General features: G+C 44.7%; 1 protein-coding gene across 1 annotated transcript in view; it reads right to left on the bottom strand.

Annotated features, from left to right (window-relative positions):
- Window positions 1-16,333, bottom strand: part of SLIT1 (slit guidance ligand 1) — a 364,458-nt gene that overhangs the window by 37,423 nt on the left and 310,702 nt on the right. Inside the window, exons 26-28 of the mRNA XM_069754045.1 lie at window positions 15,844-16,007; window positions 12,166-12,290; window positions 7,990-8,084 (exon numbers count right to left, since the gene is read on the bottom strand). Coding sequence (XP_069610146.1) covers window positions 7,990-8,084; window positions 12,166-12,290; window positions 15,844-16,007 — 384 coding nt within the window. The remainder of the gene's footprint in view (window positions 1-7,989; window positions 8,085-12,165; window positions 12,291-15,843; window positions 16,008-16,333) is intronic.

The following is a 16,333-nucleotide window of genomic DNA, read 5'->3' as shown; positions in this document are numbered from 1 at the left end:
GGAACCTCAGAAGGGGTGGATGACGAAATTGACAAAAATGGAACATCACCATGTACCCCCTGACAACCCCAGCTGGACACCGACATGGATTTCCAATCCAATACTGGATTATGGGCTTGTAGCCATGGCAACCCCAACACGACCACATCATGCAGATTATGCAACACCAGAAAGCGAATATCCTCCTGATGTGCAGGAGCCATGCACATGGTCAGCTGGGTCCAGTATTGAGGCTTATTCTTGGCCAAAGGCGTAGCATCAATACCTCTCAATGGAATAGGACACTGCAAGGGCTCCAAGAAAAACCCACAACGCTTAGCATATTCCAAATCCATCAAATTCAGAGCAGCGCCTGAATCCACAAACGCCATGACAGAATATGATGACAAAGAGCAGATCAAGGTAATGGACAGAAGAAATTTTGACTGTACCGTACCAATGGTGGCAGACCTAGTGAACCGCTTAGTGCGCTTAGGACAATCAGAGATGGCATGAGTTGAATCACCACAGTAGAAACACAGCCCATTCAGACGTCTGTGTTCCTGCCGTTCAACTCTGGTCAAAGTCCTATCGCACTGCATAGGCTCAGGTTTAAGCTCAGGTAATACCGCCAAATGGTGCACAGATTTACGCTCACGCAAGCGTCGACCGATCTGAATAGCCAAAGACATAGACTCATTCAAACCAGCAGGCATAGGAAATCCCACCATGACATCCTTAAGGGCTTCAGAGAGACCCTTTCTGAACATAGCTGCCAGCGCAGATTCATTCCATTGAGTGAGCACTGACCATTTTCTAAATTTCTGGCAATATACCTCTATCTCATCCTGACCCTGACAAAGAGCCAGCAAATTCTTTTCTGCCTGATCCACTGAATTAGGCTCATCGTATCGCAATCCGAGCGCCAGGAAAAACGCATTGATATTACTCAATGCAGGATCTCCTGGCGCAAGAGAAAATGCCCAGTCCTGAGGGTCGCCGCGCAAAAAAGAAATAATAATCAAAACCTGTTGAACTGGATCACCAGAGGAACGAGGTTTCAAGGCCAGAAATAACTTACAATTATTTTTGAAACTCAGAAACTTAGTTCTATCTCCAAAAAACAAATCAGGAATAGGAATTCTTGGTTCTAACATAGATTTCTGATCAATAGTGTCTTGAATCTTTTGTACTCTTGCCGAGAGCTGATCCACAAATGAAGACAGACTTCTAATGTCCATCGCTACACCTGTGTACTGAACCACCCAAATGTCTAGGGGAAAAAAAGACAAAACACAAAGCCAAGAAAAAAAAATGGTCTCAGAACTTCTTTTTTCCCTCTATAGAGAATCATTAGTACTTTTGGCTTCCTGTACTGTTATGCGAGGCAATTCAGTATCACAATGGACATGGAGGTCAGAGCACATACAGTGATCTGACAATAACCCAAAATAATAGAACGAGCTCTGAAACGTGGGAACTCTGCAGACCGCAATCCTTGATCCTCTCCAAACACAACTAGAGGCAGCCGTGGATTACGCCTAACGCTACCTATGCAACTCGGCACAGCCTGAGAAACTAACTAGCCTGAAGATAGAAAAAATAAGCCTACCTTGCCTCAGAGAAATACCCCAAAGGAAAAGGCAGCCCCCCACATATAATAACTGTGAGTAAGATGAAAAGACAAACGTAGGGATGAAATAGATTCAGCAAAGTGAGGCCCGATATTCTAGACAGAACGAGGATAGGAAAGATAACTTTGCGGTCTACCCAAAACCCTAAAGAAAACCACGCAAAGGGGCAAAAAGACCCTCCGTACCGAACTAACGGCACGGAGGTACACCCTTTGCGTCCCAGAGCTTCCAGCAAAACAAATAGACAAGCTGGACAGAAAAAATAGCAACAAATAGCAAAGAAGCACTTAGCTATGCAGAGCAGCAGGCCACAGGAATGATCCAGAGAAACACAAGTCCAACACTGGAACATTGACAGGAAGCATGAATCAAAGCATTAGGTGGGGTTAAGTAGAGAAGCACCTAACGACCTCACCAGATCACCTGAGGAAGGAAACTCAGAAGCAGCAGTACCAGTTTCCTCCACAAACGGAAGCTCCCAGAGAGAATCAGCCGAAGTACCACTTGTGACCACAGGAGGGAGCTCCGCCACAGAATTCACAACAGGATGGCTTTGTAGGTCAGTATTAGCGATTTGCAGAGGGGGGAAGCGGAGGAGTAGCGAGGAGAGAGATGGATTAGTCGGGCAGCAGAGTTAAGGATGGACTGGAGAGGTGCAAGGGTGTTAGCAGGGAGGCCACAGAAAAGGATGTTGCAGTAGTCAAGGCGGGAAATGATGAGGGCGTGCACAAGCATTTTAGTAGATTGGGGGTTGAGGAAAGGACGGATCCTGGAGATATTTTTGAGCTGGAGGCGACAGGAGGTGGAAAGAGCTTGGATGTGTGGTTTGAAGGACAGGGCAGAGTCGAAGGTTACTCCGAGGCAGCGGACTTCGGGTACAGGGGAAAGCATGATGTCATTGACTGCGATAGATAGGTCAAGTAAGGAAGATTTGTGGGATGGAGGAAAGATGATGAGTTCAGATTTGTCCACATTGAGTTTGAGCTTTGAGTTTGAGTATGAACTTCTGCTGTGAAACCATTGGTTTTTGTTCACACATCATGATTCCGATATAATGTGCCGTCACAATGGAGTCAGATCCCCGCTTCTTACATTATCCTGCACAACATATCCGAAAAGTGGACATCTCGGCTTTCTTTACGAATCACCTCTGTTACATTTGCACTAATACCTCGAAATTACAAAATTGGAGATTTTAATTTTTTTTTTTTTAAGTTTTGCATTCCTTCGCTCGAAATAAGAGAAGCTTCGTGTTGTCACAGTCACACGTTTAGCAAGCTGTTTGGAAATCAAACTGCCATTTTTAGAGGTGCTTAAACTGGAAACTTAACTTTAAATGTTACCATAGAAACTCGACATAAAATGTTTTCTGAAGCCCCGAAGCCTGGAAGAATCTATTTTAAATGCACCTGCAGACAAAATCCTTGACAATAATTTCCGTGATCCTGACAAGAGTGTACCTTTTATTAACTAATGTATCCGAGGCTCTCCGTCAGATGCACAAGATTTTTTTTTATTATCATTTTGTATTTCTTTTCTTACGTCTAAAACTGCTTTACAAAGTAGCCACCGGAAAAAGCGGAAGATGCGCTCTCATCCCCATGTTGTTTAATGGAATTTTTTTTTCTGAAAATGCTTGTGTCTTCTCTGCACCGCATGGAGCGTACGGTTAAGTATGTTCTGTAAACTTGTCTGTTGTGTTTTTCCTCTAAGATGTAAGGTGAACTGGGGATAGACTTGCATTCTAAGTTCATAATTTTAGGTTCACAAGCTATAGTTTTCTTTTCTTTCTTCAACAATGATATAAAATATGGACATGTTTCAACTTCATGTAGTTCCAGATAGTGTAAAATTGCTTTAAAGGGGACTTGTGTCAGAACAATATTGGAGGTAATGGCCTCCCTGATAAATATAATTCCCACCCATTTCTGACAACCAGCCTTGCTAAAGCAGGCAGCCGGGGGATGTCACTGCAGTGACATTCTCCCGGTGAACTGCAGTGAACTCACCTCTGCACCATAAGACATTTTTCTCACAGTGCAGAGGTCACCGCAGTTCATTTGCCATCTGGGAACACAGCCTCAGTGACCGGAAGAAACCTTGATGATGACCGCTGGTCACTGACGCTGAGCTCGCAGCACCTCATTCACCAGTGGTTCTCAGCCTGGACAGTCGCATTTTGGCACCGTCAAACAATTGAAAACTATTTATCCCTCAGACATGTATTACGGTGTGGGACAGAACGATGAAGAGATGAGGGATATTGTTGTTTTTAATTTTTGTTTTATTACAGGATACAAGGGATTCAATGGAATTAGGCGTTAGGCGACTATAACTGTTTGTTATTTTTAAATAAAAAAGTAAAACTGTGTTTTGTTTTATTTAAAATAACATACTAATACTTCAGGATTAGTAATGGATAGGTGTCTTTTAAGCGCCTCTCCATTAGTAATTTGTGAGCTTGATGTCACCTGACAATACAAAGGTGACATCAACCCCACAAATATTCTGGCACTTTACCTGGTGCCATGCAATGTAGTGGTGCCAAGTGGGAAGAGCTGGGCAAAGTGCCAGAACTGGGCAGTTGCTGGCTGCTATTTTTAAGCTGTTGGGGGGGGGGGGCAAAATCTCCATGGCCCCTTAACTGCCAGAGAACACCAGCCCCCAGCTGTAGCAAGGTTGGTTGTCAAAAATGGGGGGGGGGGGCATGATGTTTTTTAAAGTTATTTTTTTAAATAATTAAAAAAATATGGCGTGGGGAACCCTCTATTCTGATGGGAGCAGTAGTCCCAGAAGCCAACACCAATGACTGGATGTAAACTATATACCTCCTATCATAGCTGCATTCTCACGCTGTCATTTGACAGCATAGGAACTGTGTCTCTCTGACCGGCGGGGATAATTTTAACGCCGATTAGTAGCGGTGTTTGCTGTGCTGTCATGTACATGACAGCGTGACAAACATCCGGTGTTCGGCAACCGAATCCGAACAGTAACATGTACATCCTGGTGAAGTCCCTGTTTGATGCCCGAACAGTAGGTGTTCGGTACGGATATCGAACTTTACTGTTTGGGTTCGCCCATCTCTAGTAACAGTCTGATGTGACAATCATGAGAAATCTAGAATAGAAATTCTATGCAAATCAAGTTGGGGGGCGTGTCAAGAAGCAGCCCAAGAGTAGTCACTGACACGCCTCCAGTGCACTTCCAGCCAATGACCTTGGACTGCTTCTTGACACGCCCCCAGCTTGAATTGTATCTTCTACACTAGATTTCTCATGACTGGCACAAGGGATCTTCACAAAAAAGGTTTCGTTTTTATTGGGGGATAAGCGCCTACACAGCCATATATATGTAAAAATCCCCTGACAGTTTCCCTTTAACCTGGCATTAATAAGACCTGGCAGGTGCTGAGAGTTCACATAGGAGAATCAATACAGGATCTGTTCACATTATATATAGGCTCTATGTTCAGTATAAGCATACTTATAATGTGCCCATTCAATACAACTGAATGCCGCAATAAGCATGTATATTATATACATACCGTGCAGTATATGTATTTATATAATAGGAGTTAATAGCAGTTCTATGCAACTGTGTAGGCATTTAATTGCATACATCTGAAGCCCTCTACACATCACATTTTTACTCTCCGTTGAGCTTAGTAGATGAAATATATTAAAAGGTTTTTGCAATCTATTCCTCATATATAAAATGAAGGAGATTTTGGCTGGAAATACACGGCAATTTTGGCAGCTACGCAGGTTGCGCAGCCAAAAATCACTCTATACCGCTGCTAAATCGCAGCGTAATGCATTCATTGTGGAAGGTACTGTGGCCGCGGCAAGCAAACTGCAAATAATCCAACAGTTCCAAATTTTTGCAACTTGTTGGTCGAGGTGACCGTATCTTGCAGGGAACATAGGCTGCGATGTAGCAGTAACAGAACGAGTTTTGGCAGCAAGACCCATGTCGCTCACAGCAAAGTCACAGCTTTAAAATGGTCGTGTGATAAATTGCACAGAAGTTTTTGGTTGTGTGATTTGTCTACAAATCGCTGCCATGCGACACGTGTCGCTGTGTTGCCCCAGCCTAAACACATGTCGCTGTGCAGCCCCAGCCTAAACAAGTGTCGCTGTGCAGCCCCGGCCCAAACACATGTCGCTGTGCAGCCCCAGCCGAAACACGTGTCGCTGTGCAGCCCCACCCTAAACACGTGTCGCTGTGCAGCCCCAGCCTAAACACGTGTCGCTGTGCAGCCCCAGCCTAAACACGTGTCACTGTGCAGCCCCAGCCTAAACACGTGTCGCTGTGCAGCCCCAGCCTAAACACGTGTCGCTGTGCAGCCCCACCCTAAACACGTGTCGCTGTGCAGCCCCAGCCTAAACACATGTCGCTGTGCAGCCCCAGCCTAAACACGTGTCGCTGTGCAGCCCCAGCCTAAACACGTGTCGCTGTGCAGCCCCAGCCTAAACACATGTCGCTGTGCAGCCCCACCCTAAACACGTGTCGCTGTGCAGTCCCAGCCTAAACACATGTCGCTGTGCAGCCCCAGCCTAAACACGTGTCGCTGTGCAGCCCCAGCCTAAACACGTGTCACTGTACAGCCCCAGCCTAAACATGTGTCGCTGTGCAGCCCCAGCCTAAACACGTGTCGCTGTGCAGCCCCAGCCTAAACACGTGTCGCTGTGCAGCCCCAGCCTAAACAAGTGTCGCTGTGCAGCCCCAGCCCAAACACGTGTCGCTGTGCAGGTCCAGCCTAAACACGTGTCGCTGTGCAGCCCCAGCCTAAACACGTGTCGCTGTGCAGCCCCAGCCTAAATATGTGTCGCTGTGCAGCCCCAGGCTAAACACGTGTCGCTGTGCAGCCCCAACCTAAACACGTGTCGCTGTGCAGTCCCAGCCTAAACACGTGTCGCTGTGCAGCCCCAGCCTAAACACGTGTCGCTGTGCAGCCTAAATATGTGTCGCTGTGCAGCCTAAATATGTGTCGCTGTGCAGCTCCAGATTAAATGTTTGTTTTTTACCTCTTGTGCTATAATAAAAAATAAAATAAAAACCTTTTCACCTGTGATCCATGTAGCATCTACGTTAAACACAGATTTAGAATGTGACATGAGCTTGGCTTGTGGCACAGATTCGGCAGCACACAGAACTTGAAAATAATGCACTAGAATATTATATACCGGTACCTTGTGAAAAAAATCTCATTGTATCACATCTGCTCTTGGCTGTTGTAATCTGCTGTGTGGTATGGAGACATCATAAGGTGTGTGGGGAACACCGTGAGGGCATCATTCTGTGTGGGGACATTGTACTGTGTACATGGTCACTACAGGCATCATAAGGTGTGTTAGCGTACTATAGGGGCATCGTTGTGTGGGGGGCATTGTACTGCATTCACGGTCACTGGAAGCTTCATAAGATGTGTGTGAGGCACCAAGGCGCATCGCTGTGTGGGGGGCATTGTACTGTGTGCATGGTTACTACAGGCATCATAAGGTGTGAGGGGGCATCATGGGGGCATCATTGTGTGGGGGGGATTGTTCTGTGTGCATTGTCACTACAGGCATCAGAAGGTGTGAGGGGGCATCATGGGGGCATCATTGTGTGGGAGAGCATTGTACTGTGTGCATGGTCACTACAGGTATCATAAGGTGTGTGGGAGGTATCATGGGGGCATCATTGTGTGGGGGGCATTGTTCTGTGTGCATTGTCACTACAGGCATCATAAGGTGTGTTGGGGTCCTCATTGGGGCATCATTGTGTTGGAGAGCATTGTACTGTGTACATGGTCACTGGAAGCATCATAAGGTGTGTGGGAGGCACTATGGGGGGTATCATTATGAGGAGGGCATTGTACTCTATGCATGATCACTACAGGTATCAGAAGGTGTGAGGGGCATCATTGTGAGGGGGCATTGTTCTCTGTGCATGGTCACTACAGGCATCATAAGGTGTGTTGGAGGACACCATTGGGGTATCATTGTGTGGGGGGCATTGTACTGTGTGCATGGTCACTACAGGCATCATAAGGTGTGTTGGGGGGCAGCATCGGGGCATCATTGTGTGGGGGCACTGTACTTAATTCACGGTCACTAGAAGCATCATAAGGTGTGGTGTGTGGGAGGCACTATGGGGGGGCATCATTGTGAGGGGGGCATTGTACTGTGTGCATGGTCACTACAGGTATCAGAAGGGGTGTGGGGGCACCATTGTGGGTGTTGGGGGGCATTGTACAGTGTGCATGGTCACTGTTAGAATGATAATGTATATAGGGTGGGCATCATATTGCAGGGAGGCCATAAAAGGGGTAGTAAACTGTGTGGGAACAATAGATGGCTTCAAAGTGGTAGAAATCTGCATTACTCACATGAACCCGCTGGCGTCATCTTTCGGGTGACAGGCTCCTTGGTTTTCACATGGGTTGCTGGAACATGCATTAAGTGAGATCTCACAATTTTTTCCCTGCGAAATAAAAAAAAACAATACATAGGTGTATAAACAGTAATCCTCCAATCCTACGGGCTCCTGTAGATAAATGCACATTTTTGACTTTGGCTGTAGCCATTGTATTGTAGCATAAGGCGCTGGGGCTGAGTTTATGTACCGGGTTTTTTTTTTTTTGCCTTTAATAAGCATTTTTTGTATGCAGTTTGAAACTATTGAAATTATTTTTATGGTGTTTTTTCTTTATTTAATCCATATCAAAAGTCAGATGAATATCCAAAGCCTGCTGTATTATAATTAAAAAAAGGCAAGCTTTACACAAATGATCATATTTGGGGTCATTATTATAAAAGTCCCTACTTAATGGTCAAAAAGGGAATCTGTCAGCAGGATCAACTCTTCCAAAGCCGTCCATATGGGCACGTACATCATAGGAAGCTGAATAAAATGATACCTTGATATCAACAATCCGATTATTTATTCCAGAGAAATCCTGTTTTTTTTCTAATATGTAAATGAGCTGTTAAGATCTATGGGCTGGACATAGATCTCCCTGAGAATCCGCCTCCAGAGCTTATTTTACATGAAAGGGATGTTTAAAGGGTTATATTACCTTCCATAGACAGATATTGCTGGATAGTGGAGGTAAATATAAGTACTTTTGTAATTTACTGCTTCTTAAAATTTGCAGCCTTTCTTGAGATATTAACAACACCTTTTTCTCTTGTTTACAGCTGGTTACCTAGGAGACCGACCACTGCTGCTTTCTGACTTGTATCTACTGCACTAAAGCTGGCTGGGATTAGGATATAACAGCACTCTCCAGCGATCCTTACAGCTTCATAACAGCGCTTACAAGCTTAATAGAAAAGTGCTGGTTTGCTGTCCAGCAGCGGTGGCCGGTCTCCAAAGTAACGAGCTGTAAACAGAAGAAAAGTGTTAATATCTCAAGAACGGCTGAAAATTTTAATAAGCAGTAAATTGCAAAATTGCTTGTTTTTACAAGTACTATCGGAAAATACCCAATTTATAAAGATGGGAATAATCTTTTAATTAAAAAAGGCATGTTTTGGAAGTACATCGAAACATATGGCTTTCAGGCCAAACGTCTTAGGTATAAAGGCTGAAAGTAGAAAAGTGTCACCAAGACAATGACAGGTGAGTCCATCGCATTAATCGCACGGAATTGAGACTCATGTGAACTGAGCTCTATACTACTCAATGGCCCCCAATAATGTAGCAGCTTCCGCTGAGTGTTAACCACTTGTAGCCCGTCTGGCCGAGCTTTTATTGTCAGGGATATTACAAATTGTATCTTTCTGTTGAGACCAAGTCATTAAAAACCCGTCTTTCTCCATCTAGATCTCTTCTGTGTCACAGCTGCATACAAAAAAACCATTAAGCCTGGTAAAAAAAAAAAAAGTCAGAAATACGACAAGGCGGGAATATTTCCTACTAGGTACCACTGAGAGCCGCTTCTAAAAGCGCCACTCGCTTCCTCCGCCAGCAGATAATGGAGAATTCCAGTTTTATTTCCAACGCTCGGTGACATCTTCTATTTCACTACAGGAGGAGGAATTTTTACTTTTACTTTATAATAATTGTGAAAAACTAAATACGGTATTTTTTATTTTTTTTTGCATAGCACCTGTCATCAGACAGAAGGGGGGATACTCAGCTAATAGAGGCAGAATATGTAAAATATCAGCGTCTTTTAATTGTGCCTCCTCCACGTACGTAGCAATCAGAAGCTTTTGTTAGGTGATTTTCATCTCCTGGTGAATGTGTAAAGCACATGGACGGTGCAGGAATGTACGAAGATGGGGGTTCCTATACAATTCAGTGTAAAAATAGGGGTTATCCCAGCAGCAAAATGTATGATTGCTGATGATCCAACAGCTTGGATCCCGTATGATTCCAAAAAAACATGGCCCCCAGTAAATCGAGAGGTAGCGCTCATGTGTAACCGCTGCTTCCTTCAGCAGTGCGCATGCGTAACCGTCGCTCCCATAGACAGTGAATGGGGATGCATATCGCGCATGCGCATCGCTGCTTTGTTCCCACGGCGAATGCGAGGGTCGGTGATCAATGTTGTCGGCGAGATAATCCCTTTAGGATATATACAATAAGGGACCAATTTCTCTACGTACGTGAAAAACGGACTGAATATTCTGATCAGAGCGAGATCCACTTTTCTCGGACTGGGAGAGAAAGAAAAAACTGGATGTCATCCGAGGGCGATCCGATTTTTTTCACGGACCCATTGACTTGCATTACTGATGTTGATCAGACGCTCGGATCAACCTCTGGTAGGTCTCCGATTTTTTCCGCAGATCACTCGGGCCAAGAAAAAAAAATCGGACACGTGCACAGCCCCATAGAATAAGGCTACTTTCACACTGGCGTTTTTTAAAATAAGTCGCAATGCGTCGTTTAGGGGAAAAAACGCATCCTGCAAAGTTGTTTGCAGGATGCGTTTTTGCCCCATAGAGTTACATTACCGACGCATTGCGACGTATTAACACACGTCGCAACTGTCTTGCGATGGTTGCGCCGTGTTGTGGCGGACCGCCGGGAGCAAAAAACGTTAAATGTAACGTTTTTTGCAGCCGACGGACCACTTTTTCCGACCGCGCATGCGCGGCCAGAACTCCGCCCCCACCTCCCCGCACCTTACAATGGGGCAGCGGATGCGCCGGAGAAATGCATCCGCTGCACCCGTTGTGCGGCACAACAAACGCTAGCGTCGGAATCTCGGCCCGACGCAATGCGACGGGCCGAATCCGATGCTAGTGTGAAAGTAGCCTAACATATGTGAGAGTGCTATCCGTAGATAACACTTAGTCGTGTGCACCTTATATTCAGTGTCCGCTCTCCGCCTCCATCACTGGACACTTTTGTTAGTTTGGGAACTTTTTCAGATGTCATTTCTGGAAATAGTAGCCACGTTCCCCAGACTCCCTGCCTGTTTTACCCCATTAAGGCTACATTCACACTAGCGTTGTTTGCTGTACGTCGTAATGCGTCGTTTTGGAGAAAAAAACGCATCCTGCAAATGTGCTTGCAGCATGCGTTTTTTCTCCATAGACTTGCATTAGAGACGCATTGCGACGTATGGCCACACGTCGCATCCATCGTTCGACTGATGCGTCGTGTTTTGGTGGACTGTTGGCACAAAAAAAGTTCCATGTAACGTTTTTTTGTGCGTCGTGTCCGCCATTTCCGACCGCGCATGCGCGGCTGGAATTCCGCCCCCTGCTCCCCGGACCTTACAATGGGGCAGCGGATGCGTTGTAAAACTCCATCCGCTGCCCCGGTTGTTCATTTTTTTCGCAGTTTGCGTCGGCCAGACGTACCGACGCTAGTGTGAAAGTAGCCTAACACCAAACGTCTTGGATGATTTTTTTTCCCCACCCTTTGTATTGATCACACTCTTAAACCTCCAGCCTAATGCCTTTAAGTCATGAGCAGAAACTTTTTTTTTTTTGATCCTCAGTTTCATTAGCCTCCAATATATATTGCATGGTGGACACATGCGGCTGCGGGGAGAGAGCCACCCAACCAGCGAGCCTCTGATGGCCATTACCTGCCTCGTTTGCACTGTACGCGTCCTCATGTGGCACCGATCCACGTGAGGTGTGAAAAAAAATCCTCATCCACAGTCCACAACCTGCCGTGCAATATTTAGTAAAAGTGCAAACAACAAATGTACCGTAATTTATAGGGTAGTGGCTGCAAACTTATAAGTTTGTAGTAAATGCAAAAACTTTGTAACTTTGTAAAACTTTTTATCCAGACGACTGGCTGCTTTTATATACCAAACAGCGCCACACTTGTCTTCAGGTTGTGTGTGGTATTGCAACTCAGCCCCTGTTTTTGGAAGAACGCAGTCACATTTTTTTTCCAATATTAATTTAAAAATGTTGTCCAGGATTACAAACGCACGACAGCTTTCCTTCAGAAACAGCGCCGCCCTTGACCATTGGTTTAGGATGGTATTGCAATCGATCTCCAGTAAAGTGAATGAAGCTGCAATAGTGAATGAAGGTGCCATTTTTTTTCTAATTGTGGACAATCCTTTTAAGTCACCAACTCATACCTTGAAGCCGGGTGGACAGACACATTTATAATACTCCATGGCATCGTTCTGACAGCTGGCCTGGTGACGACAAGGACTGGACAAACATGGCTCACATTTGGCCTGGATAGTCAAGCTTGGTGGTCCTGTGGGGGATAAACCAGAATATAAATGGTAGGAATAAAAGCCGACATATGGCCCCCCGATCTGATGCCTCGTCCTGAATCCCAATTATGGCATGCGGTGACCGTAAACCTGTATTCTGCTAATGATGGTGGCGGCGGCCTCAGAAAAGCCAATTTCAATAATGCACTGTGGACAAATGTAATGGTCGCCCGCTGCAAAGTGTTACACAGAATAGGGGGCAGTAAATCAGATTTCTGCTTCTTTAACCCACGGGAGGAACATAAATAAACTGACCCTAAACCGAATCGGCGAGGTCGGAGAGATTTCGCTTGGGGTGTAATGTGCTGCTATTCGGAGGGACAGATGGAGCAGGATTTCGTGCGAGGTCCCCATAATGTCGGAGCTGAAGGTCATTTTAATCAGCGGCAGAATGGAGAGAGCTGTAAAGAGTGCACAGACGTGGCGGTAACACACCGCATTGTGACGGAGCCGCGCCGCGGACGGCGAATATGTGCGCCTCACAGGGAGAGAGATGTGAATAAAGGGAACCGGACGCTCCAGAAATAAATCAGTCCCTGATCTGAAATCCAAGACTTCCTTAGGGTGGAAACAATAGGTATTTGTGAGTGTGCGCCTCCCACGGAGCGGGGCATATTGTGGACCGGCACTTTAATTTTGGCCATGTTATTTATGGCTATTGTGCCCATCAGGAATCAATAGTGGCCATTGTACAGGAGTAAACGTGGGCGATCATGTATATAGAGCCCCTATTGTCATCAATGAACTTTAGGAGAGCTGCGCGGTGCGGCGGCCACATTCAGCATTATCTTATATATATATAAAAATAAAACCGACCATACTTTCTAAGAAACGGGATCTAAATACTGCAATGAGGTGCTCGAATAATACCGGAGAGATTCATAGCGTGCCGTCCATATTTACAGGTATTAGGCAAATGTGGAAAGTAAGAAGAAAGCGGTAGGAAATAGAAACGGTAATAGTCTGCATTTTTGGTAATTGATAATAAAGCGAATGAACAAAAGAGAATCAGAACACCTGAAACGGTCTCCCATAAGGAACGGAATTCTACAATTAATTGCACATACAGTGAATAATACCGTCATACAATGCTGAATTAATGCCACAGCTTGAACTAGGATTTAGGCTTCGCTCCCACAAGCAGTTAAAAAAAAAATCGCTCTAATATTGATCCAGAAAAGTAGGACGAGGGTCATGCGAGTACAATTATTTTTTTCTCACATATCCGTATCACATGCGTTTTTTTTCTCTGCAACTATTATTTTACAATCATTTACAGTCTTGAATGCTACAGAATGGTAATTTATCCGTAAAAATCAGAAGGCATCATACGGATGGTCCATGTTCCGTCCATTTTTTTTTTTCTCGCACCCATTGATTTGCATTGGTGCATTCTTGTCTACGCAGTCAGGGCTCAGAAAAACGGACGAGTGTGAGCCAACCAATGTTAATCTAGGAGTCTCTGCTGATTTGCAGTTTTTTTTTGTTGCTCAGCTCAGATCGGGCTGAGGAAGAAAAAAAATCGCAGCGATTGTCCTGGTATCTCGGACAAGACTCGCCAATGCAAGTCAATGGATGTAATAATAAAAAAAAAAATTTGTTTTATTACTGAATAAATTATTTTCTGAACAAAATGGCGTGGGATCCCCTGAAATTTTACTAACCAGAAGAGGGACAGTGGACAGCTGGCAGCTGATGTTTATAGCCTGGGAAGGGGGTAATACTCATGGAGCTTTCCCGGCCATTAATATCAGCTCACAGATGTATACTTAGCCTTTATGGGTTATTAAAATGGGGACCCCCGAAAAAATTACGGAGCGTCCCTCTATAATAACCAGCAGAGGTTAAGCAGTCAGCTGCGGGCTGACATTAGTAGCTTAGGAAGTGGCCATGGATATCAGCTCTCAGTCATCCCAGAAATGGTACATCCATGAGATGTGCCAAATCTGGTGTTTAGCCTTACTCCTCCCACGTGCCCTGGTGTGAGGTGGCGTGAGAAAGTTCAGTGGCGTTCACATCCAATGAACTCTTTTAACATCACTGAGAAAGTTTTCATGTTTGCGGTGCCATCAGAAAGTTCATTGGAGTTCAACGCAATGATGTCAGCTCAAGCACAATAAGAAATATTCCCAAGGCGCCCACACTGATGTCAGTGAGGTCAAAGGAGTTCAATGGATATGAACTCCACTCAACTTCATCACATCACCGTGAATAAAAGAGCTGAGCAAGCACGAGCAGCTCAGCGTCTCTGCTGGTTGACAGGCTGTATAGTCGCATCATGCAACAATTCAGCCTGCCATCTAGATGTAGTAGTGCTAGATGCGTCGAGGTACAATTGGATTATTATCTTCATGTCTGTCACAGGTGAGTATGATGTTGCTTTTTTTTTTTTTTACAGGAGACAAGGGCTTCAATGGATTGGGCATGAGGTGAGTAAGTGTTTTTAGTTAATTTTGAGTCAATAAAGGAGTCTGTGTAATTTGATCAAATAAAGGATTTAATTCTGCCTGTGTATTTTTTTTGACATTTTGACTATGAGGTTAGTAATGGGAATTCTCATAGACACCTCTCCATTACTAAACTCTGGGGATGATGTCAGCTACCAATACAAAGCTGATATCAACCCCAATACTATCACTCCACTTGCCAACGCATCAGGTCAAGTGGGAAGAGCGAGGCTAAGTGCTGGAATTGGCGTATCTTATGAATGCGCAATTTCTGAGGCAGCTGAGAGCTGATGTTTTTAGTCTAGGAGGGGGCCAGCATTCATGGCCCCTTCTTAGGCTATTAATATCAGCTCGCAGCTGTCTGCATAGCCTTTGCAGGTTATTAATTATAGGAGGATCCTACTTCATTTTTTAATAATCAGTAAAAGGCTAAGTATACAGCTGTGACTTGATATTAATAACCTGGGATGTTCCATGGGTATTACCCCCTTCCCAGGCTATAAACATCTGCACCCAGCTGTCTACTTTCCCTCTGCTGGCTAATAAAATTTCAAGGAACCCCACACCATTTTTTTTTAAATTATTTATTTAGTAATAAAATACATGTACAGTACATGTACTCAAAGCACTGATTATATATCTCACTCACATATTTCTATCTATCCGGAAATACATATATATGGGGAAGGATATTTCCTTGGAAAGTTGTGTAATTTACAAAGACAATTGCTCATGAAAATCGCATAACACTTGCATAACACTCGTCCCACTTTTCTGGACAATTTTTTCTTACGGTGATGGGTATGAGCCCTCAATCACAGCATGCCATGATTTTTTTCTCAGTCCAATTTCAGCTAAGGAAAAAAAAAATTGCAGATGAGCGCTGACTCATTGAATAACATTGGCGCGAGTGCAATGCGATTTTTATCTCTCATTGCACTCGCTGAATTTATGCGCAAGTGGGAACGAAGCCTTAAAGAAAAACTCTGGTGTCTTTCTTCACTAATACCTGCTCCCAGCCACTAGTAATATACTTTCTCTGTTCATATACAGTCCCCCGTGTTATGACAGATCTGGGTTTTATTACCGTTGCATTCAAATTTTTTAGCTGGTGTGGTAAGGAGAAGTTTCCCATCCATTTCCGAGGGTCCGGTGCAGCGGGCAATGCCAGGCTCCTTGTACCCAGTCTTCACCCAACTCGACAGCCAGCGTAGATTACAGTCACAATAAAGTGGGTTGGCTCCAATGGCTCTGGAGAGGGAAAAAACAAAAAGCTCGACCATAAACCAGACAATCAACATCAAGATGTTCTGCAGCGACAATGTGCAGTGATACACCGAATCAATACATCCAAACACAGGAGTGGAGGCGAAAGAAAAGTATCAGACTTTCCATTATATATTTTTTGGGGTGGGTGGTTTAACTATTTAACTAAAACCAGTATGTGTGATTCGTACCCTCTGCTATGTTCACAGGTAGGAACGTTCTATACATCAGATCAGAGGCAAATCTGCCGCTGTCCCACAGGGAATGAACGGCACGGCCAATGCACCACTTTTTTTTGCTCGGTTCTTGGG

Source organism: Ranitomeya imitator, chromosome 2 (genome assembly GCF_032444005.1).
Source record: "Ranitomeya imitator isolate aRanImi1 chromosome 2, aRanImi1.pri, whole genome shotgun sequence".
NCBI classification, from domain to species: Eukaryota; Metazoa; Chordata; class Amphibia; order Anura; family Dendrobatidae; genus Ranitomeya; species Ranitomeya imitator.
This window is presented reverse-complemented; position numbering and strand designations above follow the sequence as displayed.